Source organism: Tamandua tetradactyla, chromosome 2, assembly GCF_023851605.1.
Source record: "Tamandua tetradactyla isolate mTamTet1 chromosome 2, mTamTet1.pri, whole genome shotgun sequence".
Classification (NCBI taxonomy): Eukaryota; Metazoa; Chordata; class Mammalia; order Pilosa; family Myrmecophagidae; genus Tamandua; species Tamandua tetradactyla.
Genome location: NC_135328.1, coordinates 130326477 through 130352018, shown reverse-complemented (window position 1 = coordinate 130352018; position 25542 = coordinate 130326477). Strand labels below are relative to the sequence as shown.

At 47.9% G+C, this 25542-nt stretch overlaps 2 protein-coding genes and 1 long non-coding RNA gene across 4 annotated transcripts in view; 1 reads left to right on the top strand and 2 right to left on the bottom strand.

Annotated features, from left to right (window-relative positions):
• The window catches only part of DPH7 (diphthamide biosynthesis 7), a 35942-nt gene extending 21222 nt beyond the window's left edge, over nucleotides 1-14720 (bottom strand). Inside the window, exons 1-5 of one of the 2 annotated variants that reach the window (XM_077148905.1) lie at nucleotides 14451-14720; nucleotides 10620-10753; nucleotides 9905-9992; nucleotides 6209-6303; nucleotides 3417-3589 (exon numbers count right to left, since the gene is read on the bottom strand). In XM_077148905.1, the coding sequence (XP_077005020.1) occupies nucleotides 3417-3589; nucleotides 6209-6303; nucleotides 9905-9992; nucleotides 10620-10753; nucleotides 14451-14597 (637 nt within the window). In that variant the 5' untranslated portion in view covers nucleotides 14598-14720. Of the gene's footprint in view, nucleotides 1-3416; nucleotides 3590-6208; nucleotides 6304-9904; nucleotides 9993-10619; nucleotides 10754-10883; nucleotides 11338-14450 lie in introns of those variants that run through there. The other variant, XM_077148906.1, reaches the window with a different exon arrangement.
• A 125-nt stretch (nucleotides 14721-14845) lies between these two features.
• On the top strand, nucleotides 14846-23965 carry LOC143673870 (uncharacterized). Its single transcript, XR_013170752.1, has 3 exons — nucleotides 14846-15034; nucleotides 20979-22848; nucleotides 23169-23965. It is a non-coding gene; the product is annotated as an uncharacterized LOC143673870 (long non-coding RNA).
• On the bottom strand, nucleotides 17756-24639 carry ZMYND19 (zinc finger MYND-type containing 19). Its single transcript, XM_077148910.1, has 6 exons — nucleotides 24511-24639; nucleotides 23072-23131; nucleotides 22070-22176; nucleotides 21263-21403; nucleotides 18461-18641; nucleotides 17756-18349 (listed from the first exon to the last, which is right to left on the bottom strand). Exons 1-6 carry the CDS (start codon nucleotides 24559-24561, stop codon nucleotides 18206-18208), a joined length of 684 nt encoding a protein of 227 aa, XP_077005025.1. The 5' UTR covers nucleotides 24562-24639; the 3' UTR covers nucleotides 17756-18205.
• Between the last annotated feature and the right edge of the window lie 903 nt (nucleotides 24640-25542).

The window sequence follows — 25542 nt, the reverse complement described above, 5'->3', positions numbered from 1 at the left end:
AATGAAACCTCTACGGTTTTTACTGAAACTGTGCAAGGGTGTTATAGCAAATAATACAGATAAGGACCTCGCCCTTAAGGGGAGATACATATTAAACCCACAGCCATAACCTGATGAGCACAGGGTGCCATGACAGCAACGACAGAGCAGCAGGCCTGGGCCTGGTTGGAAAGGCTGTGAGTTCTCAAGACATGACTCTAAACTAAAGCCTGCCAGGATTAACCTGCAAAGGAAACATCAAGTGATAAAACACAGAAACTGCAAAGATGGGATACTGGAGGAAAAGCACACCAGAAGAAAAGAAGAAAACTGAAAGCAAGGAAGAGTCACTCAAAACAAGGCAAGAAGGGTAGGCACAGGTCACATTGTTCAAGCCCTCACGGACCTCAGCAAATATTCCGGATTTTATCCTAAGTGAAGGGTTTAACAAGGAGTAAGAAGGGATGACGTTTGCGTGTTTGGAAACAATCCCTCTGACTACAGTGTGGAGGCTGAACCGGGAAGAGACAGGAATGAAGATAAAGAGATCATTCCGTAATCTACTATGAAAGACAGTTTGGTGGATCCTCAGAAAGTTACGCATAGGCGCACACAGCAATCCCACTTCTAGGTATATACACCAAAGAACTGAAATATTTGCACATGAGTGTATACAGGGGCTTGATTCACAATTGCCAAAAGATGGAAGTACTTCAAGTGTCCATCAAATGATAAAAATAAATAAAATGTGTTTTACACATATACTGGAATATTATTCAGCTATGAAAATGAATGAAGTTTTGATACATGAGCCAAGAAGCATGAACTTTGAAGACATCATGTTGAGTGAAATAAGCCAGACACAAAAGGACAAATATTGTATGATTTCTCTTACAGGAAATACTTAAAATAAACAAAATCATAGAAGCAGAAAGCAGATTAGTAGAGGTAACCAGGAGTAGGGAAAAGGGAAGGGGGCGTTACTGCTATATGAGTTTTGGTGTAGAATAATGACAGAAATCTGTCTAGAAATGGACAGTGGTGAAAGTTAGTTTTGATAATGTACTTAATGTCAAAGAATTAATTGTCCATTTCAAAAGGATAAAATAAATCTTATGTTACATATCTTTTACCACAATTGAAAATAAATTTTAAAAAAAGTCAAACAGTGAAATTTGTTATTGACAAAAAATTAACATGAGTATCAAATCTTGACAAAAAGTAGATGTGCTGGTCTGAAAGAATGTATGTACCCTAGAAAAGGCATGTTTTATTCCTAATCCCATTTTGTAAAGGCAGCCATTTCTTCTAATCCCTATTCAGTACTGTATGTTTGAAACTTTAATTAGATCATTTCCCTGGAGACGTGACTCAATCAAGAGTGGTTGTTAAGCTGGATTAGGTGGAGAGGTGTTTCCACCCATTCCAGGTGGGTCTTGACTAGTTTATTGGAATCCTTTAAAAGAAGAAGCACTTTAGAAAAAGCTAGAGAACAACAAGAGAGACAGCCGGGAGATTCGGAGAGAGCAGAGAAGAATGACAGTCACGAGAAAGCCACAACAGAGAATGCCACAGAACCACGAAGCAGAGAGTCCACCAGCCAGCGACTGTTGGAGATGAAGGAGGAAAACACCTCCCCAGGAGCTGGAGAGGAAGCTAGAAGATGATGTCGTGTTCACCATGTGCCCTTCAAGCCTAAAGAGAAACCCTGACCGTGTTTGCAATGTGCATTTCCACTGGAGAGAGAAACCCTGAACTTCATTGGCCTTCTTGAATCAAGGTATCATTCCCGGATGCCTTAGATTGGACATTTCTATAGACTTGTTTTAATTGTGACATTTTCTTGGCCTTAGAACTGTAAACTAGCAAATTATTAAATTCCCCTTTTTAAAAGCCATTCCATTTTCAGGTATATTGCATTCCGGAAGCTAGCAAACTAGAATAGTAGATTATAAAAGTTATCACAAAAAACCTGACTTGGTAGAATAAAGGTCACAAAGTAAAATTCACCATAGTTGGAAATGTAATCAGCAAAACCTGACATTAACAACAGAGTAATAAAAGAAAAAAGAAACAAACAAACAAAAAAAACTGATTAAAATTGTTAAGCCCAATTCTGCAAGTGAAACCATTGCCCTCCACCCTATGTGGGACATGACAACCAGGAGTAAAATTCTCCCTGGCAGCATGGGAAATGATTCCCAGGGATGAGCCTGGCCCTGGCACCACGGGATCAACAATTCCATCCTGACCAAAAGGGGGAAAAGAAGTATAACAAATAAGGTATCAGTGGTTGAGAGAGTTCAAAGAGAGTTGACAGGCTACTCTGGAGGCTGCTCTTACACAATCTTCAGCTAGACATTGCTACCTATCATAACCTGCCAACCCCCAACGAAAACCATTCCAACCAATCTTAACGAAAACCTAAGGCAATATATAAGACTCTACAAAGGTTCCATGTACTAGAGTAACTCTCCAGAAACCTACAACCTCCAGATGGGTCCTTGGACCAGACAAGTCCTGAAACCTAGAGGGGCCAGCCGTTTCAGAACATCAGCTAGTTCCATCTTCCTACCCCATATTATTAACAGCCTTTTTAACATGAAAATGTTAGAATGGGCATAGCCCAAATATCCCCAAAGAGTGGGACAGAAAGATCAAAGGTGATGATGGAGTTATACAGAGAAGATAGGATTTAACAAATGAATATGATTGCTAAATTATTATATTGATATTTCTTTTAGTCTCCAGTACCTTAGAGCAGCTAGAAGTAAAAACCTAAAATTGTGGAACTGTAACCCATACCAAGCTGTGAAATCTGTTCTACAATTAATTGTTGCTCTGTGCTTTGAATTTTATTGCTTTTTTAAATATATGTTATTTTTCACAAAAAAGAAAAAAAAGTTTATTGTGATAATAAAAAATATATATATTCCTTCTAGCTCCAATGTTCTGGAACAGCTAGAAGGAAAAATCTGAGGTGATGGTATGGTAGCTCATGAACAAACTCTGGGATCTGTCCTGTAACAACTTGTTGAAGAGTGCTTTGAAAATTATTGCTTTTTTTCTTTCTTTGTTTTGTTTATATGTTACATTATAATATAATAAAAAAGTTTAAAAAAAACTGATTAATAAACCCACTCTTCTTTGTGAAATTTACACAGAAAATAACTTATCAGCAAAAATAATTTCACCAAAATAAGAAATGAAAAGGCAGTAACAATAGTGGCAAACTGCGCTATACTGAAAACTGACCTAAGAACTTTTAAGGCGGAAGACATTCGTGCCAGAAGGCTCCCTACACAGCACTGCCAGCCCCTCGGCTTGTACCTCCTTCCCTCCCCTTGTCTTCTCTCCTCCCTCCGCCCATCAGCCACTTCAGTGGCCTCCACACAGAGGGAAGGGCCGACACGTGGTCCTGGCACAGAGCACCAAACCTGAGTACACGATCTCAGTCTGCCAGTAATTGAAAGCAGCAATCCAGGCCTCGAAGTGATGGGCTGCCCAGGTGGCCACAGCCTGCAGCCTGGGGCCTGTCTCATTCACCGTCAGGAGGTGGAGCCGTCCCTTGGAGTCACTGCTGATGATTTTCAAGGGCTGGCTGCTGGCTCTGGAGAGAACCAAGGGACAAACTGGTGACCCAAATTCACCACCCTCTTCTGGTTTGGCACCTGAGACATGGCAGAGGTTCTCCTCAGACCTTGTACATGAAAATAAAACCTCTTAACAGACCTGCTTCATATGTACAATGTACAAATTTTCAAAATGTTTTTGCATGAGGAAGAACAAAGGAATGTCATTATTGCAGGGTGTTGAAAACAGATGGTAATTAATATTTTAAAATTTCAACTTATGTGTGAGACTAAAGCAAAAAATGTTTATTTGTTACAAAATTTATATTTTGACTAGAGCATTTCCTAATATAACTTATGTAGATAGTTTGATCGAACGTCATAAGTACTTGGAACCTTGGGTAGGACATGAGATTTTGTTGGTTTGTCCAGAGTGATGCCCCGATAAATCCCAGAGTGATTTGATCAGTGAGTGGAAAAGTATTTGCAAGATCCCTTCAGGGAATGGTAAGAGTGGGGAGAAATTCAACTGCCCGAAGTTGAATTCTTGATATTCTCACAAGCAGTGTGGACAACCAAAGCTATAGGCTGAGCCCCCAGTCTTGGGGTTTGTTCATATGAAACTTAACCCCACAAAGGATAGGTCAAGTCTGCTTAAAATTTAGGCCTAAGAGTCACCTCCAAGAGAGCCTCTTTTGTTGCTCAGGTGTGGCCTCTCTCTCCAGCCAACACGATGAGCAGTCTCACCACCCTCCCCGTCTCTGCGAGGGACAAGACTGCCAGGGGTGTGGACCTTCCTGGCAACGTGGGACAGAGATCCTGGAATGAGCTGAGACTCAGCCTCAAGGGACTGAGAAAAACCCTAGAATGAGCTGAGAATTAACATCAAGGGATTGAGAGAACCTTCTCGACCAAAAGGGGGAAGAGGGAAATGAGACTAAGTGTCAATGGCTGAGAGATTCCAAACAGAGTTGAGAGGTTATCCTGGAGGTTATTCTTACACATTAAGTAGATATCACCTTGTTATTCAAGATGTAATGGAGAGGCTGGAGGGAACTGCCTGAAAATGTAGAGCTGTGTTACAGTAGCCATGTTTCTTGATGATGATTGAATAATGATATAGCTTTCACAGTGAGACTCTGTGAATGTGAAAACCTTGTGTCTGATGCTCCTTTTATCTACTATATCAACAGAAGAGTAGAACATATGGAATAAAAATAAATAATAGGGGGAACAAATGTTAAAATGAATTTAGTTTGAAATGCTAGTGGTAAATGAAAGCGAGGGGTAAGGGGTATGGTATGTATAATCTTTTTTTTCTCTGTTATCATTTTATTTCTTTTTCTGTTGTCTTTTTATTTCTTTTTCTGAATCGATGCAAACGTTCTGAGAAATGATGAATATGCAACTATGTGATGATATTAAGAATTACTGATTGTATATGTAGAATGGAATGATATCTTAATGTTTTGTTTGCTGTTAATTTTTTTTAATTAATAAAAAAAAAAGGAAAAAGAGAAATATGGAACTTGGAAAAGAAAAAAAAAAAAAATTCTACCCAAAGTGCTCCTTCAATGGAGGCACTAGAATTGTTCAAGTAAGAATTTTACTCAGGATATAATGACTCATTCTGAGATTTTGAGATTTTGCTTAGCAGGTAAAATTCAGTGGCAACAGCATATATATTCTTTCTCCCCCCTTTATGGGTTCCCTGTTTTTCGCTAACACTTCTTTTTTCTTTTGCTATTAGAAAACTTCTCTTTAAAATAGAAAATGTATCTGCCTTAAAAATAAAATGTTAAATTTACTTGAATAGTGTTATAACCAGTAAAGTGTTACTGTTCTTAGCAGAAACATGATTTTGAAAGGGAAGCAGTAATGAAATCTTTACACTAGTCCAGGAAGCATAACTCCTTATTTTATGTGGATCCTGTCAGAGACAGATCAATGATCACAAATTTGTTATAGAGGAACCCCAGCCAAAGAAGGAAATTAAAAAATGATAATAATGTTGCTCATTATACTATTTCAGTATTAAACGTTTTACAAATGCTTAAACAGAAGATATTTTGCACTTATTTCTACCCACACAGTTTTGTTCATGTCTTAGTAATTTTCTCATCAGGTATACTAGGCAGCTAGGGCTTAGGAAGAGCTGTCATTTGAGAGTTTGGATACAGATACCTTACCTGGATTTATATAATAACTTTAGCTGTGGTTTAACTTATGTGAGTGTTATTTTATATGAAATTTGTTTTAACAAAAATACTTATTTGAGTGGATAGCTTGGTCAATATAAAAGATGTCTCAAATAGAATAAAAGTGATTTCTCTCTTTTTACCAGTTTGCTATATATATTAAGGTTTTAATCTTGTCAAATATCTCTAATCATACAGACTAAAAGTAAGCAAAAAAAAAAAGACTTGCTTCATGATAGCGCAGAGACCAAAATCACCATATGGCTTGCCGAAAGAATTCAATGTCAGCTTCTCTAAAGGAAAACAGTATCACCATTTATGCAGAAGGCTGGAATATTTTAACACAGGTAATATGGTTCCCAGGTTTGGGAACCATAATCTAGGCTAACCTAAGAGGGCTTTAACTTTCTCTCTAGTGAACACAGGAATGGAGAAAGACTCACCAACCCTGATCCTTACCTTCCAGCTTTCCCAGTGGACCAATCAAGGGACAAGGCCAGACACTGCTCCCCCAGGGCAAGGCTAGAAAACGGCTGCAGTGTGTAACTGCTCTTCTACAGGAGAGAGAAATTCCATCAAAGGGAGGCAGTCCCAGAACCAGAAGAGTCTTCCTCTCATTCTGCGAGGTCCACATGCCCTCCTCTGCTCCCCCTGAGAGTTAAATGTGTTACTCACGTAGTCTCCACGCCCTGAAGCCCTGGGCAGCACCTAAGGCCTGTCGCCTCCAGCCCAGAGGTCACCCTCTCACAGGACTTCCCCAGGCACATTACCTTGGGGGAGAATGGCTCTCTATTTTCAGACCAACTCAAGAGTCTGACACTCCTAGACGCTTTTGTGAGGCCGGGTCGAGCTCCAGGGAACCCTTGTGGTGTGTGCTGCCACCCTGGGCTCCAGGGGGAGGTCACTGCATTTTGTCTCCAAAGACACAGACGATGGGAATATTCCTCTGGTTTACATCTCAGAAGCTACAACCAGCCATTAAAATGCTGTTTCACTTTCCTAACACCTATGTGCTTTCAGGAGACGAACTACACACTGGCATTTAAGGATAAGCATACGTTCTATTAACTACATAACTGGATAGCGCTCAACTCCATCAACAGGCTCCCAACAGACTGCCTTGTCAGGGCCCTTTCTTTACTTCATCTGCTTCTGCCTCAAATTCTGGTGCCAGGGCTCAAGGGCTACTTTTGTCTAATGGCCTGAAGCAAGGACCTTTCTATGCGGGCCCTGGGTTGCTATGAATCCAACCCTGGTTGAAGCTGTGTCCTACTCTCAGCACCCATGTTGCCCCACCCCGACCCTGGCCAATGTCCTCCCAGGCTTGCCACCCCTGCTCTCGGGGCAGAGGATTTCCGGGCATCTAACAGCCATGTCCAAAGAATCTGCATCAGAGGCAGCCTACAGAACCCCTGGGCTGTTTTCCCAGAGAAACACGTGTCCCTCAGTAAACAACTTTTTACATGGCCAATCTTTTCTATGTTGATAATTCAACAGCGTTAAAAAGAAGGTGCTTTATTATTAAACAGACAAGAATCCAGTCTGGCAGCTGGGTTAGTTCCTGCTCCGGAGACCAACAGTTATTTGTTAAGGATGAGAGTGCAGATATTTTCCTTGGTCAGGCAAACCTCACGCAATTTCATTTTGCTGAATATTAAGGCATAGCTGCTTTTCTATTTCAGGGCAGACACGGACGAACCTGCATTTCTATAGAAGGCACCATGCTAGGTCTTAGGAGGACACAGAGATGAGTGAAGCACAGAGCCTCACTGTAGGGGCTTAAAAGTCAAAAATCTGCCAGAGAAGGTGAACACCTGAAACTACCATTGCTCACCTATCTTTAACCTTGAGAGCAGGGCCTCAGATTCCTTACAAAATGAGAACACTACGGTGCCTTGGGGATACAGTCTTCTACAACCCTGGGAAAATGCCTTTGTAACTAAAATATGTGTCAGTTTGAATAAGAAGGCTGTTGTATTTACCGTTTTAAAACTAAAATCTTCCTTATTTGGACTGTACACTGTCTGAACAAAGCCCTTCCGTAGTCAGTCAATGACCTGGCAGTGTTTCGGTCCAGACTTAACTCTATCTCCCCCTCCAATGGAGGTACAAAGTTAGTATTCTAGGAAATGTCGGCAACAGGATAATTCCAGAGGTTAGGATAATAGTTCTCCATTTTTTGACTAAGACAACATTTCTCAGATTGTGTTTGTTTTTGATTAGGACAATTTTTCTCAATTTTGTTTTCTAAGAACACAGGGAATGAACATATATTGCAAAGGTCTGGTGATATACCTATAAAGCAACCTGCCCTAAACATAAATTTTCTCTGAAGCCTCATTTTATCCTTAACTTATATTTTCTAAATGTCTGGCCAGCATGTAAAAACAAAACTTCAGAAGTGTGCTGGTTTGAAAGGAAGTATGCCCCCTAAGAAAAGCCATGTTTTAATATAAATCCATTTCTTAAAGGTAGAATAATCCCTATTCAATACTGTACATTTGAAACTGTAATGAGATCATCTCCCTGGTTGATGTGATTTAGTTAAGAATGGTTGTTAAACTGGATTAGGGGATGACATGTCTCCACCCATTTGAGTGGGCCTTGATTAGTTTCTGAAGTCCTATAAAAGAGGAAACATTTTGGAGAATGAGAGATTCAGAGAGAGCAACACTACAAAACAGAGAGTCCACCAGCCTTTGGAGATGAAGAGGGAAGACACCTTCCTGGGAGCTTCATGAAACAGGAAGCCAGGAGAGAAAGCTAGCAGATGATGCTGTGTTCGCCATGTGCCCTTCCAGCTGAGAGAGAAGCCCTGACTGTGTTGGCCATGTGCCTTCTCACTTGAGAGAGAAACCCTGAACTTCATCAGCCTTCTTGAACCAAGGTATCTTTCCCTAGATGCCTTTGATTGGACATTTCTTTAGACTTGTTTTAATTGGGACATTTTCTCGGCCTTAGAACTGTAAACTAGCAACTCATTAAATTCCCCTTTTTAAAAGCCATTCTGTTTCTGGTATATTGCATTCCAGCAGCTAGCAAACTAGAACAAGAAGATATATTACATTTATCCTGAGGCTTTTTATGTAGCCCAGGCACACAACTGCTCACTGCTGCGGGTATAAGAACTCCAGTTTGAAAAGCAGAGTTAGGCCATGGCTTCACTCTGCCGCATAAGGACTCCTGCATGCCACCCCGCCACAGACACACACCAATCAGATCCGGCCATTCTATTCGGGTCACCGAAAACACCATGGAGAAATTGAGGTAGAAACAATATGCTCCCCTAATAATCGGTGTGAAATACCATTTCCACATAGGAAATTCATTGCTATTCTGAGTTGTAGCAACATCATCAATCTAAGATATACTTGTCCAGGCGTTCTTCACCGAACTTTCAGACCCACTGAACAGTCTGTCACTTAGCCTACTGCTGGTAACACACACGGCAATTGCCTCCTGTCACACATGGAGTGGCAGGCAGAGCCCAGCAGAATTTAAAAGACCCTGTGCTGGTTTGAATTTGTGGATCCCAGAAAACCCACGTCCTTCAATCCTTATTCAATATTGCTGGGTGGGAATTTTCAATTATCCATGGAGATGTGATCCATCAATCGTGGGTGGTAACTTTTGATTAGATGATTTCTGTGCATGTGTGTCTCCATCCATTCAAGGTGCAGTTGCTTACTGGAGCCTTTTAAGAGGGAACCATTTTGGAAAGAGCTGCAGACCCCACGCAGCCAGAGGTCTTTGGAGATGCAGAAGGAAAATGCCCTAAAGAGAGCTTCATGAATCAAGAAGCCGGGAGAGAAAAGTCCGCAGTGTACCTTTCCAGCTGAGAGAAAAACCCTGGATGTCATAGGCCTTCCCAAACCAAATTATCTTTCCCTGGATGCCTCAGATTGGACATTTCTATAGCCTTGCTTTAGCTGGGACGTTTTCACGGCCTTAGAACTATAGATTTGCAACTTAATAAATTCCCTATTTTAAAAGCCATTCTATTTCTGGTATATTGTATTCCGGCTGCTAGCAAACTAGAACAGACCCCATACTACATTAGAATGTTTTATGATGAAGTTCATCTCTGAAAATAAAAGTGTTACTCTCAGAGAATCTTCCCTCCCACCCCTCTCAAACCTAGCTCTGGGCACTGACCTCCGATGCCACCAAGTGGAGCAGCTCTATGGATCCATCAGCATTTGCCACGCCCAAGAGGGCATGGCCAGCCACTGGGACATGGCACCTGAAGAGAGAAGTCACATCTCAGTTAGAACATATTAGTACACAAAGCACAGGAGAGCATTACATGTCCCAGGGATTTGTTATTTAAATTCCAACTCCAGGGCGGGCCGCGGTGGCTCAGCGGGCAAAGTGCTTGCCTGCTATGCCGGAGGACCTCGGTTCGATTCCCGGCCCCAGCCCATGTAACGAAAACGGAGAAACAAAATACAATAAAACAAGAAAATGTTTAAAAGATGTTTCCCTTTCTTCCTCTCTTCCTTCCTTCTATCCTTCCTTCCTTCTCTCTGTAAAAAAAAAAAAAATAAAAAAAAATAAAAAAAAAAAATAAATTCCAACTCCAAAATTGGTATAGAGCCTACAATTCTGTCCTAAACAAGATTCTCCTGCTTATGAAATTGGAAAACTGGAATCACTTCCCTGGAAGATCCTGCCTCGAGGACTAGTCATCTCACAAACGAAATAAGGCCCAAGAGTAATGTGCCCACCAAGTGCTAAAAGTGAGGGGAATGGGGAAGGGGACAATTACAGTAGGAAATAGTAGGAAAAGTCTTATTGAAGACAGCATGGCATTAAGCTCCCTGGAACTCATGAAAAATGCCACACTCAGTGGTTTTTATCAAAGTTGTACCATTTCATATCCAGGATTGCAGACATTTCTCTTCTTTGGACCTCAATCAGGGGTGAAACAGGGGTGTCCTCATTGAAACTGTACAAGTAGAGACGACCTAAACGGATTTGAGGCTCTTCAACATCCAGTCCACTCTACAAAAAACAGACATATTCTCTGATTACCCTAATGAGTACTAAAGCATCCTGAAAATGGAAAAGGCTATCAAGGAATCAAGGGAAAAGAGAAGGATTGCCAAGATTGCCAAAGAGCACATAACCCCACCTAGAAGAGACACATCCACTTTCCTTGAGCTGGAGAAGTGTTTCCTCTCTTGCAGACGATGAATAAGATGAATAAGGAAGCTTTTCTCCATCCAGCAGAGCACACTCCTTCTAAACCAGCCAACAGGAACTGGATATCGCTAGGGGCAACTACAGAACTCTGTGCCTGAAATATCCTGGTTCAGGCCCTTTGCTCCACTGCTCCTTTTCACTCTCAAAAGTGCCCCCAGTTTGGTTTAAGTCTCCTGGGCAACATGGGACATTACTCCCAGGGGTGGGTCTGCTACCGGCATTGTGGGATTAAGAATACCTTCTTGACCAAAATGGGGAAAAGAAATGTAAAAAGCAAATGTCAGTGGCTAAGAAATTTCACATAGTCAAGAGGTTATTCTGGAGGTTATCTTAAACAAGCTTCAGCCAGATATTGCAAAACTGGCATAGTATGCCAAGCCCCAACCAATAGTATTCCTAAAAACCCTAAAGAATAACCCAGGCTCTAAGACTCCATAAACGGGAGCCATTTTCTTTTTCCTCCTGCTGGCTCCCCAAGTGGGAGCCAATTTCAGGCTCCTACCTGCTTTCTTCTTTTTGCTCTCCCACCTGCTTTCTTCATACTTCATTCTTTCAAAAAATCTGTTAATCTTTGACTTGCTGTCTCGTGTGGAATCCTTAACTACCAACCCTGTGCCTAACATTTGGTGCCATAACTCGGATAGGTCAGACTGAGGTTTAGTTTTCCGGCCCCCCAGGGCTATGGAAACAGCCTCCTAGTCCCTCTGCAACCCCGAACTGGCACAGTCGTTGCGGCTTCCATGCGATTTGCAGCTTGAGTTTGCCAGCTCAGACCATCTAAAGATGGCGCTGGCTTACTTCCACGGCATTCAATCATCTACAACTAATTTGGCCCTAGGTAAGTGACACTTTCTGCCCAGATCCTCCCCTTGAGAGTTCTGTTTGATGTCACGGGGACACTGGTGTTCAGAGAACCCCAGCCTACCCCTACCTCAGGGAATTGACGGCATGAAAAGTTGAGCTCAGACAAAACTCTCTCACGCTCAGGGAGTGTGGTGCTCAGGGAGCTTCGTTTGCCTGTGCCAGCAGTCAAAGTAACTATAGGAACACCTGGAGTGAAAGACTGCACAGACTTTTTTTGTTCCCGGACACAAACCAGGACACCTGCTTTGTTGTTGAATAGGATCGTGGATATGGGTCATTAGTTTCACTTTGTCCGGGGTCTAGGGAACACCCCAACCCATTTCAGCAGGCACTTAAACCCAGCAACTGTGGGAAACAATCAATCACTTCATAGCGGCTCCAAAACTGCTCTTCCTTTGGAGTCTACTCCTCTTGAATGTTTACTCCATAATCTAAATAAACTCAAATTAAAAGGGGAAATAAAACCACAAAAACTCATTTTGCTTTGCAATTCAGTTTGGCCACAATATCCTTTAAAACAACAAAAACGCTGGCTGGAAAATAACACTTTTAATTGGCAAATTCTCACTGAACTTAAAAAATTTTATATAGTATAGTGATAAATGATTTGAAATTTCCTATGCCCTAGGCTTCTAGGCCCTTAAATCTCATTTTTCTCTGTGTCACCCTGTTATGTCAGACCAAATACTCCTCTCCACAAAAAGCCTTCTGAAGCTTTCTACTTCCCTGGCACGGGTAATTAATCCCCTCAACAACTCTCTTTAACCCTAAGAAGTCTTTCATAAAAAAAGTCTAAGCCTTCTGCTCCTGCCCCTACGGAGGCATCCTTCAGTCATTCCTCCTTCTACAATTCCGCTAACCATTCCCCTGTCAAAGCCTAACAAATTACTGGTTAACTGTTAAATTAATGTATTAAGTGTTTTATGTCTATTTAATTGTTAACATATTTGGTGTATGTTCTATACAAGATTTGAGGCCGTGGCCTAAAATTGTCATTAACTATACTCCTAAAAGATAAGTAATCCAACAATTAATAGTTAACTAAACCTGTTTCAATGCTAGCCAGTGCGTTACCTGGTTATAGTGAAAATTAATGTTTGTTTTAAGCAGTTAATGCCTATTTATTAGCTAGTGTGTTCAGTCTAATTATTAATTGGTATGTTCCTGCATTTGTATTATCAAATGTTCATACTGGTTACTAACTACAAAAATTCTTTTAAAAAGAAAAACTTTAGGCTGTGTTAAAAATTTAAGAATTTGGTTATGTCTATAAAAATTTAATTTCTGTGATATAATCTGGCCCCACCGTAATTTAAAATAAAAATACTACTATTATAGTTAAAGTTATAAATACTACAGTTAAAAGCGTTCCACAAAAAGTAAAAATGGGATAAAATAACATATTCAATCCCTTATTTGTTCCTCTCAAAAAAATTTCTATGTTCCTGTTTATCTTTTAAAATAATAAATTTCCTATTTAAAAAAAAAAATAAGACTCCATAAACGTTTTACATAGTAAGTTTATTTTTTCCAAAACTTAAGGCCTCCAGATTGTTCCTTTGCCAGATAAGTCCTGAAACCCAGAGGTACCATCTCTCCAAGAACATCAGTTTCATTACTCTACCCCACACAAGGTCAACACCCCTTTCCAACATGATCAAGTTAAAATAGTCTTTGCCCAGACATTCCTTAAGACCGACAGAGTAATCAGATGAGAGAATGGAGGTGTGATGGAAAAATAAGGATTTAACAAATAATTGACTACTGACTCATTATATAGATATTTCTTTTTAGTTTCTACTGTATTAGAATAACTGGAAGGAAACACCTGAAACTGTTGAACTGTAGTCCAGTAGCCCTGATCTTTGACAAGGATTGTAAAACTACACAGCTTTTACTGTGTGACTGTGTGATTGTGGGGACCTTGTGACCGACACTCCGCTTATCCAGCACCTGGACAGATGAGTAACAAAACAAAGAGAAAAAGAAAATAATACTGGGGCGGGGATAAGAGGTATGGTATGTTAAGGGTTTTGTGGGGTTTTTTTTTCTTTCTTTCTTTCTTTTTTTTTTTTGAGAAATGGAAGTGCCCTAAAACAATGCCCAACTATATGATGGTTCTGTGTGCCAATGATTGTATACTTTGGCTGGATTGTATGGTGTGTGAATATATCTCAACAAAATTGCATTGAAAGAAAAAAGTTTGGATCCTTGGTTTCCAAAAGATTGGGTACAACTTCTAAAATAGCTCATTTTCTCTTTACTGTAGATTACATACATCTACAGCTTGAGTCATGCCTACTGTCGACTTTCTGCTTTCAAGATGCCCCCGTTCTGACCTACGTTCTGGCCACATGGCCAGCGTCCCAACCTTCACCTCCTGTGTGATTCCCCTGACTCGAGCTTTTTTTCTTTCAGCCTTCAAGTAGTAAGCTAGCGAAGTAGTCGGCTGTCTCCCTGGACCCTTTCCGCGCCCTTCCTTAGACCTCTCCAAGCTCCAGGACGGTTCGATTCTTGGGGTTTAAGCTGCTGCTGAAATGCCACTTGGGGAGCGCAGGCCTGGAGACCCCGATCGTGGGGGCGGGAGGCCCTGGACGCGTGGCTACCGGGGAACAGAGGCGGCACAGCGCACCTGGTCGGCGGGCCCGTCCTCGGCCTTCCGCAGCTGGTAGGTCCCACACGCCAGGACGCGCCGGAAGCCTTCCAGCGGACACCACTCCACCGAGTCCGCGGGGTACTCGGTGTCTACCGCCTGCAGCAGCCGACCGCGCCCGCCCATCGCGCAACCCTGGGTGGAGGCGAAGGATGCAGAAGACAGAGCTCCAAGCGCGGCCGAGGCGCCTGGGCGCCGGGACCGGGACGACGACGCCAGGGAGCTGGGCGGCGGGGCCCGGGTGCCCACAGAACGCCAGGGAACCACGCCCAGTTTCAGGGAGCTGCGCCTCCCAATTCCCGCGGCCCGCTCCGTCCCGACTCCTTCCGGGGCGCTGGGGCGGAACTTCCGGCTACATGGACCGCCTCCTCGAGGACCGGCTCCCGCGCCCCCTGCCGGCCGGGGGACCTTAAAGACCCGCGGCGGCAGGACCGCGGGGTCAGGGGGCAGCTCGGGGGGCGGGTCGGAGCCTGGGGTCAGGCACATAAGCAAAGGGCCTGTACAACGAGGTCTGCCCAAAAGGTCTCGGCTGCCCTCCCTATCCCATCTGTCGTCCACCTGTGGTAGGTGTCCGTGTGGGCCGTAGCAGTGTGCTGGGACTGTCCGCAGGGTGGACGGCGGAGGGCAGGCCCCACGGAGCCAGCGGGCCAAGCACAGACACCTGCGCAGAGCAGGGCCCTGGGGCTGTCAGGTTAGGGTGTTAGAGAAGATCACACAGCCACAGGCTCTGATTGCTGAAATGGATTACGGAAAGCAAACGTTCTCAACAGATCTGGGGAAGGCAATTCTTGAACAAGTGGAGATTGGATTCGGGTAGACACGTGGGGACTCAGCCTAGGGTTCTGAGGTGAGGCTCTGGCTAGAGCACAGCAATGGGAGTAGCAACCACCCAAGCAGAGGCAGCAGAAAAGGCTGGTCAGCAAAGTAATGGGGTACCAAGGGGACAGTGATGTTTTGAAATGGCCTCAGCCACACATGCCCATCTGGTTCAGAGTGCTCAGAAGGTCCCGCAGGTTGGAAACAGGCCCCCGTTTTAACAACCTAGATCTTAAACATACACAGAATAGTGAAGATAGACATGGAATAAAAACCAAACAGCCTAAAGGGTCATCAGAAAGAGAATAAAAGAAATTTGTGGTTCCATATTCCCTTCATGGTACCATGGCAGTTCCAAGCGGGCAGCAGAGGTAGAGGCTGTCAGCTCAGGCCCTGATTCTAAGCACATGGCAGAGGGAGAGGCTGTCAGCCCAGGCCCCAGCTCCAAGCAGGCTCACCAAGCTAGACAACAAGTACCAGTGATTCATACCCAAGTCCTGGTAGTCAGGAAGCTCTGGACTACCCCAGAGCAGCCACACAATGCTGATGGAGGCCTCCACAATCCAATCAGGAAGCCCAGGCCATTCCTCTCTGAATGTAAGTTTCCCAAGAATAACTAACCACAGAACAATTTGTTGGATTCATGAAGGTACTTTAAAGCCCCTATCCACCAGGGAACAGGGAGTCTGGTACCCACCCAGCTCTTCCCAAGGGAACAGGCCAAGACCCCTGCATGTGACTTGCGAACTGCCTCATCCTGGCAGCCTCTGAATGCAGGGCCCGCCTGAGGGCTAGACCCATGTTTGGAAGACCCACAGACCCCTACCACATGATGGGATGTTATGGTCATGGACGAGAGACTGAGAATATGATTAATCCCCCTCAACTGTACACCTGAAAATGATCAAAATGACTGACTTGAGAACAGAACTGTATGACACAAAGAGTGACCCCAATGTAAACTATGCACTACTGTTAACAGTATAATTATAATATTTCATCAATTACAACAAAGGAATCATACTCATGTAAAACGTTAATAGGGAAACCTGTAGGGGTATAAGGGAACTCTACTTTCTGCGTGATTTTTTCATATACCTTCAACTATTCTAATAAAAAAATTTTTTTTAAAGGAACAAAAACATAACACTAAAATCATACAGCTTCCCTCCTACCTGGCCAAATCTGGGTGTCAAGCTGAATTATGTTCCCCAGGAAAAACCATGTTCTTAAACCCATTTCTATAGGTGTGAACCCACTGGAAAAAACTTTTTGAAAGTGTTACTTTCAAATGGCCAAGTGAACCAGGATGGGCATTAATCCTATTGCTAGAGGACTACGGAGAAGTCATCAGAAGAGCAGAAAGCCAGAGGTCAGTGGGCCTACAGCAGAAAGGACGGGAATGCCAAGGAACCCCAAGGACTGCCTGCCAGCCAGAAGGTGCCAGGCCCTGACCCAGGAGGAAGCCAGCCTTCCAGCTGCGAAGACCATGAGACAAACTCCTGTTGCCACGCCAGCCCGCTGTGCTGTATTCGTCATGGCAGCCTGGAAAGGAACATGTCTGGGAATACCTAGCAGGAACAGCTCTCTAGATCACTTGTATCCCCTCCTCCCCAGCAGCCTCCTGAGCCCCCTCATGTCAAGTGAGGTTCTAGAGAGACCCACAACAGACTTCATCTACCTGGGAAAAGTGCCCTTGGCCTAGGTGAACTTTACCTGACCCACACAGTAGGCAAAAGGATGGTTCTGTGGAAAGGTGAGGCGGCAATGGAGTTCACTCAACTTCAGAAGTCCCCACTCCCTGCCTGTGGCCGCTACTCTGTCTTCAGCAGGCCACTGAGGACCACAGAAGACACTAATAGAACCTCAGCTCACAGATCAAAGGCCACCAAGAGGCTGTCCCCAGTCAGAAGAAGTAACAAGAACACTTCTTACTTGTTACTGCAGGTGCAGTAGGCTCCCAAAACTCCAGCCCACACAGGATGCCTGCCCTGGGGATGCAGAGGCAGCCACAGCTGCAGCCAGCAGGGGACCAGCAGCCCTGCACAGTGGAAGCAGAATGACTGCTTTGGCTCCCACTTGCCACCTGCTGCCTAACACCTCCCCTCCCTCCCAGTCTGCCCCAACTCAGAGGTGAGGCCCTAAGCTGACCTCCAAGGGGCCCTGGGCCATGCAGCACATGGTAACCTTAAAGGCCGGTGCTCAGATCCTTCTACCTCCCCCAACACCAGGGGCTAGTAGATGTGATCCCACCCGTAACTCCTGCACAGCTCGTTCATGAAACCTTTGTGAGCCAAGGAGCATGCCCTACTCCTCTGAGGCCAGGTGGGGTGCCCGGCCCCAGCCAGGTTGACAGGGAGGACCACCACATTCCAGCAGTCAACTCCCTCCAGCTGGAGTCCCAAGTGGAGTCAACAATAAGCCGATGCACATGGAGGAAGGATAGCAGAAAATGGGCAAGACACCACGTGATTCCACCCCTTTACTTTGCCTTTTTAAAGATGGCTTCCATGCAGACTGCGCCCCAGGAGCCGCGGACGAACCCCTCAGCCGCCTCACTTCTACTTTGGCACCCAGGAGAGAAGCCTCCAGACACGTGGCCCAACAGGTGACCATTTGAGGATTACAGCAAATGATTCTATTTGTAATTTCCAATCCTCCCACCACCTCCCCCCAAAAAAACTGTACATGAGTTTACAAACATATTAACATATAAATAACGAGAACCGTCCTGGCGGGAGTCTCCCCAGCTGTTCCTAGAAGGGAAGCGCTGCTGCCGTCCAGAGCACCAGGGCCCGGCGAGTCCCCGCGGCGCTGCTCTGCGCGGCCAGCGCCCTCAGCGCCTCCAGATCCAGCCCCGGTCGGCCTCACAGTGCTGAGGACGCGCCCGGGGCCGGCAGCAGGGCGCAGCTGCTGCGTCATCGCTCCGGCTCAAGCTCGTGCTGGAAGGGGCGCTTCTTCTCGCGGCAGTGCTTCTTGTGGGCGGGCCAGTCCTTCTGCTGGCACTGGGAGCCACAGTACCGGGCCACCTGGCAGCGCCCGCAGATGTTGAACTCACGCAGCTGGAAGTACAAATAATACCCACTGCCTCACAGCCGCTCCGGGGAGCAGATGTGGGGCACAAACCTCCAGCCACCCACTCGGCAAGGCCCTGCATGGCCACGGGCACGTACCTGCTTCTCCATCACGGAGCAGGGCGGGTAGCGGCACTCATAGTAGGTGCAGGAGCCCTCTTCCTCCTCCACCACGTCCCCGTTTGCGTTGTAGTACCGCGCCACGTTCAGCACGGGGAACTGCTCCTCTATGGGGTCAGTGGGGAGCTGCTGAATCGCCAGCCAGTACAGGCTCTGCTCCCTTCGAGAGAGAAACAGACACTGCACTCAGGCACCCACAAGGTGGGGGCGGGCCCCACTCCACAATGCACTGTCTCTTCTGCTCAGATGTCCCCTGCCACAAATGTAATATGGCAGTGGGGTCTCTCTTTGGCCCATCCCAACTGCACACTCCCTGCTCCCAACCCTCAGTGGCACCTAAAGAAGCTGCCCACTGCTTCTGCCCTGGTGAGACTGCCTCCTCACCACTCCTCTTGGGAGCTAGCCTACATCCTTCCAAAAAGAGTACCATGCTTCAACAGGATGGATGCTTGCTGTTGAAATCTACCTGAGAAAAACACTAGCTGGCCAGCTGGGAGTAAGCAAGCCTTCTGGGCTTCAAAACCAGTGACTCCTGTACTGTGACAGCAAAGGGAGGAATAAACGACCCCCTGAACCAGAACACTCATCCACTGAGGCCAACTTTTAGGGACCCAAACTTTAAGAAAGGGCGTGGGGGTGCATGGGCTGCCTTGAGTGAGGTCCCACAAGACAGAACTCAGGCCCAACCAGCTTTCAAAGGCAGACAGGGAGGAAAATGAACAGTTTCAAGTGCCTGAGCAGAGCTGGAAATGCTGAATTCTCAGCCCCAAGCTGAGAGGCAGAGCAGGAAGAGGCCCAGGCCCCAGAAGAGACTTCTGCTTTGTACCCTCTGTTTGACAGAAATGGGGCGATCCCACCACAAGGAGCCAGCCTGCAGGGAAAGCAGAGATTGTATATGCTGGGAACCGCGAGGGCAGGAATGATGCCCTGGCCAGCTCTGGACGTGAGATTCACATTCAGCCAGCTTGCTCACTGCCTACTGGGCCTGGGGAAACAAACCAGGATAAGTGGACCGATCACCTACTGAAGTTTTTAAAACTTCCACTGGCAAGTAAGGATTGTTGTACTTGACCAGCTCCCGAAACAACCCAGGTCCCACTTCTACCAGCAGGAAGTGGGCTGCAAGAGGATCCAGGGCCTCCTGGAGCAGCTCTGGAGGGGAGCAGGCACAGATGGGCAGTCCCTACGTGTAATTCCCCCCTTTTCCAGATGGGTTATCCTTAATTATAATTATGCACCACAAAAGGGTGTCAGGTGACTAGATGAACCGTGCAGCCAGGTCCCAGTGGGGGTCCTGGAAGCAGAGACAGCCACACTGCAGGGTGGGGGATAGGCAGTAACCCTGAAGACACACCAAGCATGTCAAGCACTGGGCAAGGCAACACAACACACACCAGCATAGACTTTGATTGTGCCTGCTGCATGTGCTTTCCCTCTCCATAGACAGCTCCTTGGGGGAAGACCCTTCCCCACCCCTGCAAGCAGTGATTCAAACCAAGCTAACCGGAGGCAAATGCAGGACCCCCCAGATGCCACAGCAGCAAGGTCTTATATTTGGTGGGGCTGCTCCATGGGCAGAAAGCAAGTTTGTGGCTGCCGGTGGCTGCTCGGCCTCCCGAGGGCAGGTCAGCACAGAGAAGAACAGAGTCAGGAGGCAGCTCCTACAGCTTTCACTGTTTAGGCATGGGAGCCAAGTCACGCCCTATATGTACTTCCTTGACATTAAGCTCAATTCTGCACCTTGCAACCAAAAGTCCAGACTGATATAATCTCCAAAAGGAAAAAACTCTCATCAACTATTAGAAAAGGGCCAGCTTCACTCAAGAGCAGAGTGAGAGTGAAGAATACACAACTATGTGATGCTATTGTGAGCCACCGATTGTATAATATGGTTGGACTGTACGTACGTGGATGTTTCTTACTAAAAGTATTACAAAATTAAAAGAAACCCCCAGACCCTGCCCCTCAGAGCCCAACTGGAAATAACCAAGGGTGCCGTCTGGCAAGCACCCTCGTCGGGGCTGCAGTACGTGAGAGGTCAGGATGCCCATTTCCTGACAGGAGGGTCTGGCCCTCTAGAGCCTGAGGTCATGCCCTCACGTCAGCAGAAACAGTTCACTAAGAGTACTTGCTCTGTCTCTGCCTCCACCATGCTTGGGCTCCATGTGATACCCCAGAGGCATGACTCCATCCCATGGTCAGTAGTGAGACCACATCACAGAGCTAGCACAACGCTCACTGGGAAAACCAGCACTGACAGCGCCAGGCACAGGTAGACACCCCAGGGAGTGCCCCATGAGGATGGTGGCAAGGGCCTGAGGGTGGGTCAGGACCCTGGGGGGTGGATGGCTCCTGCCACGGGCTCCAGACGGGCACCGTGCCCTCCCAGTGGGAAGTCTGTGGCATCCTGAGCAAAGGGCTGTGTCTCTGAGACCGTGGGGGCCTGGGCCAGGGAGAGCTGCTGATCACTCAGACATATCATTCTCTCCCATTGCAGGCACAGCACCGGCCAGCTGCCTGGTGAAAATGCACACAGGAGGAAGCGTGGCACATCACAGGACCTGAACGTCCTGTGAGCATGCGGCCCAGGCAGCCCTCCTGCCTACTTCATCATGGCCGCTGAAGGGAGGTCCCTAGAGCCAATCACCAGAAGAAACACCCAAGTCCTACACCCGTGAGGAAAGGAGGACACCGAACTCTGGTGGCCAAGGTCTTTGAACACACAGACACGCAGGGCACCTGGAGCTCCACCTGGTTGCCAGCCGCGCAGCCAGGACCCACCGTTGCTTGCTGGAAGTCTCCTCGGCTTTGGGCCAGCAGCCCCAAGGCACCAGCTGCAGGTTGTCCAGGCGATTGTCGACAGTCACTGCGTTGAGATGCACCACCTGGAAGCCAGGCGCAATGCCTCCCCTGTGCCGTTCCCTAGGGGACAGGACAGTGCTTGACCGCAGCCTCCTCTCCCTCACACCTCCATCTGGTTAAAGTTTTGGACGTCCACCCAGAAGGAAAAACCAGCCACAAGACTTTACCTGGCCTCCATCCCACCCAGGGGAAGCATAGGGGCAAGGCTGGCCAACAAGAACCAAGCTCCAAGCAGGACAGAGGCTTCATGACAAGTAAGCCACAGAATTGAAGAGCTACACTGCCCAGAGCCAAGGACAGAACCCAGACGCACAGCCGAGGGACAGCCAAGAGATAGCTGGTCCTCTAAGTGCTCCCAAACATTCCAGAACCCCAGCTGCCCCTTCCCCATGCACTCCCACAGGCTCAGTGTGAGCCCAGCAAAGGGACCAGCCCACCCTGTCAGGAGCCAATGCCTCAACGGCAAGTCCACTTGGTATACGAGGACTTTTAGGTCCCCCGAAGTAACACAATATGCAGTAGCCATTCTTTTGGGTTAGTGGCCAAGATCCAAGAACAACCCCAAGACTCAAAGGTGAGGCAAGTGGGTCTCATGCGTAACCTCAATCAGGAGCAGGCAACTGCTGCCTCCAGCACCCCGCACGCATCCAGGCTCACCCAGGACTCATGGAGGGGACACTGGCAGACAAATAAATAGACAGCAAGAGGCAGCTCGAAAATACCCACCACAGCAGCTCATGAAGTAGCCGTCCTGATCCCCGTCCTCGGTTTTTGTCAAAGGCATAGGCAAATATCTTAGCACCATTTCCATCTGCATCTACTTCCATTCGGGCCTGAAAAGGAAGAAAGAAAAGGTGTGTTTAAAAAGCCTCAGTCATTCTGGGGAACAATTCAAATTCTTTGTAGAAAAAAACAAGTGAAACAAATAAGCCAGACAAACAAATGCCAGCCCAGTCCCTAAGACCATGGGACCCTCCCTAGGACTCGCTCTCTTGCCATGGCAGTTTTCCACATGGGCACTGAGAAGCCAACCATGTCCGACAATTACTCTTTCTTCTGCTCAGGCAAGAAATGCCCATGAATAACTCTGCAAAATACTGTGGACACAAAGGCAAATATGTTTTCCTAACCCTGAAAAGGCTCACAGTCTAATAAGAGACAAGCCCCCAGATCAAACAATCATGGTAAAAAATGTCAAGGGCTGAAATGTAACATGGCAGAGCGACATGAAGAGAAGGGAACACTTTGGTGAAGAGAAGTTTGTCAAGTAGAGTCCACCAGGGAGAGGCATGAGAGCACCAAGGGCGCAGATAGGTGATTGGAGAATGGAAGATGTTTGTGGCATACAGGAGAACTGGCAGCCCAAGGCAGGAAGACAGGCTGAGGTACACGGCAGAGTCTCACTAAGGAACAGGGACAATAGTCAATTTCACAGATGTTTTATCACAAAAATGACAAAATTTGCTTTGTTTTTTAAAGAAGAGAAGTTAACACCCAGAGTAGAGGTGAGGAAAGGCCACATCCCAGGGGTCAGGCGGGAGGTCCTGTGGGCAATGTCATTGGAACTCCAGGTAGAGACCAGGACTTTGGACATGGGAGGCAGGATATATCTGGGTTTGGGGTCTCTCACTCCCATAGCACAAGGCAGAAAACTCATTTCTCCGGGCCCTCCCAAGGCTCCCATGGGCTAACCGAAAGCAGACCAGAAAAGGGCCAGACTGTCCTTACCTCGAAGGAGTAGCTCTCCACCAGCGGGATGTCTTGTTCATCTATCAGTGTGTACTTCGTCTAGAAATTAACCAGATGTTTCAAATCATTACACTAGGGATCAGCATGAGGCACTCAAATTATGGCCAAGAGCAGGATGAACTGTGGTTTCTCGTGAAGGAGAAGATAACTAAAGGCCCCTTCAGGTCGACAAAGGACTCACCTTGGCATGGGGTAAGACACAGGTGGATGTGTTAGAATACAAGTGGGAGAGGGTTTCGTCTGTCCAGAGGAGTCTGATTCCATGCACATGAGATTCCCCAAGAGAGTGACACTGAATCAGGCTGACTGCTCGCTTCTACCTAGTCAGAGATGGTGGGCTCACTGGAGCAGAGGGAGGGGGCATGACTGAGAAGAATATTCAGGATGTCTCAGTTACTGTTTAACTAATTAGGACGGGTGGTAAGTACACAGGTGTTCAATAAACTATTCTGGTTAGCTGTCTATTCGAAATGTTCCAAACAAGAGATTCAAGTGATGAGAGATACGGCATCAGTCACTGATATCTTTCCCTTTGAAGGGGTCTCAGAATTTAATGGGGAACTCAAGCTTCGCTTAGAAAACTACATCCCCAACAGCTGCTGCTGGAGCTCTTGCAGAAAAAGAAGAAAACGGTCACATGACTGGTCTAACTCTTGGAAAGTTACTACTGCTAGCGGATCTGAAAGGGCTTCATCTTCATCTGACTGCACACTGCCTCTTCTCTCTCCCACCAGAAATCTCTGCCACTGGTGAAGGAGTCGGGTTCCCACCCAGGCTAAGGTCAAGTGGCTGGTACAGCTGCAGGGGCCAGCCGCTGGAAACAGCCAAGCCTCCCGGCTCACAGGTGCCAATGACAAACACGTAAAGGTTAGGGCCAGGTAAAGGGAATGAAAAAGCCCAAGAGCGGATGGCAGCAGAGGGAGGCCCTGGAGACCCTGGCTTCCTGTCCCTGCTTTGGAGAAACCTGTGGACGCTCTGCCAAATGTGGCCAACCCTTGGCAGCATTAAAACGAGCCCCTAAGCACCCCTGTTAACCGAGAGACGCAGAACTTGGCCACCAGTCCACACCGGACCCCCTTTAGCAGGTGTGGAAGTGGCACTGCCTCAGAAAGGGCGCTGCGTTCGACCCGTGCGGCCGCAGGTACAGGCCCCAGATAGCAGGCACACCTGGACCGGGCCAGGTGAAGCGGGACGAGGCGCGGGGCGCTTGCTCCGAGGGCAGGCCATGCGTCCCGCACGCGCAGCGGGCCCGCGGGGCTGGACCAGCAGCAGCAACCAGGTGCGTCCGCGGGCCGAAGGCGAGAGCCCTGGGTCGGAGGCCGGAGCCCGCCGCGCCGCACGCCCTGCGAGAAGGCTGCACCGCGCCGCCCGCCGACCCCGGCCTGGCCTGGCTCCCACCGCGCCCTCTCCCTGCTCACCTTCCCGGCCACCCGGCCGAGCCGCACGATGCCCAGCTTGAAGTCGGTCATGGCCGGGCCTGCGCTCGCCCGGCAGCGCCGCTCCCCCGGGAGGCGCTGGGGCCCGGGCAGGGGCGAGGCCGCGGCGCGCTTGTCCGAGGTCGGGGCCGGCGTTCGGGCGGGCCCCAGACGCGACGGGACGAGGCTGGGCCGGGATCGGGCCGCCGCCGTCGCCACCGCCGCCGGACCTGCCACGCGCCGCCGCCGCCACCGCCGCCGCCGCTGCCGCGCGCACCGCCGCGAGCCGAGGGGGCGGGGCGCCGCCGACACACCCCCGCCCGCGGCCGCCGACCAATCACGAGGTGCGCACCGCGCCGACCGGCGCGCGCCGACACACAGCGGCCAATAGGAGACGGGCGAGTGCGCCGGCGCCCTAGGGGCAAAGCGAGCGCGGGGGAGGGGCAGGGCGGGGGGCGGCGCCTGCGCGGCCGGCTCGGCACCGACGTCAGTTTCGCGGGAAGCTTTGGCTGCGGCGGCGGAGGCTTGGCGGCCCCGGCCGGGATCCCGCTGACCTTTGGCCGGACCCCGCCGGACCCCGGCCCGGGCCATGCGGTCCCAGGCCCAGACCTCGCCGGCCTCAGGCCGAGACCCCGCCGACCAGGCCGCCCCCGGCCCGACCCTGCCTCCTTGCCGGTGCCCTCGCCAAGACCGCCCCTCCCGCGCTGTGTCCAGCGGAGGCCCCGACGTCCTTTCGAGACGGATCCTGAGGCAGCTGTGTGGAGTCAGGAGCAACGAGGAGACTGGGAGAGACGCGTGGGCCCTGGCGGTGGGAAGGTGGAGGGAGGGGGCGGACGGACTGCAAGCCTTGGCCAGACGCTGGGAGGCGGGAGGGGTGCCTCTGGAAAGGCAGCACAAGGCCTTGCCCATCTGAGCCTCGGGGCTTGCTTGCTGGCCAGGTCATGTAACTGTCCTCGTGTCTCCTGGTTTGCCTGCTCTCCTCCCTTCTCTGTGCGGAGGCTAGGTCAGGCCCACCACGTGATCTGGGGGCTTTAA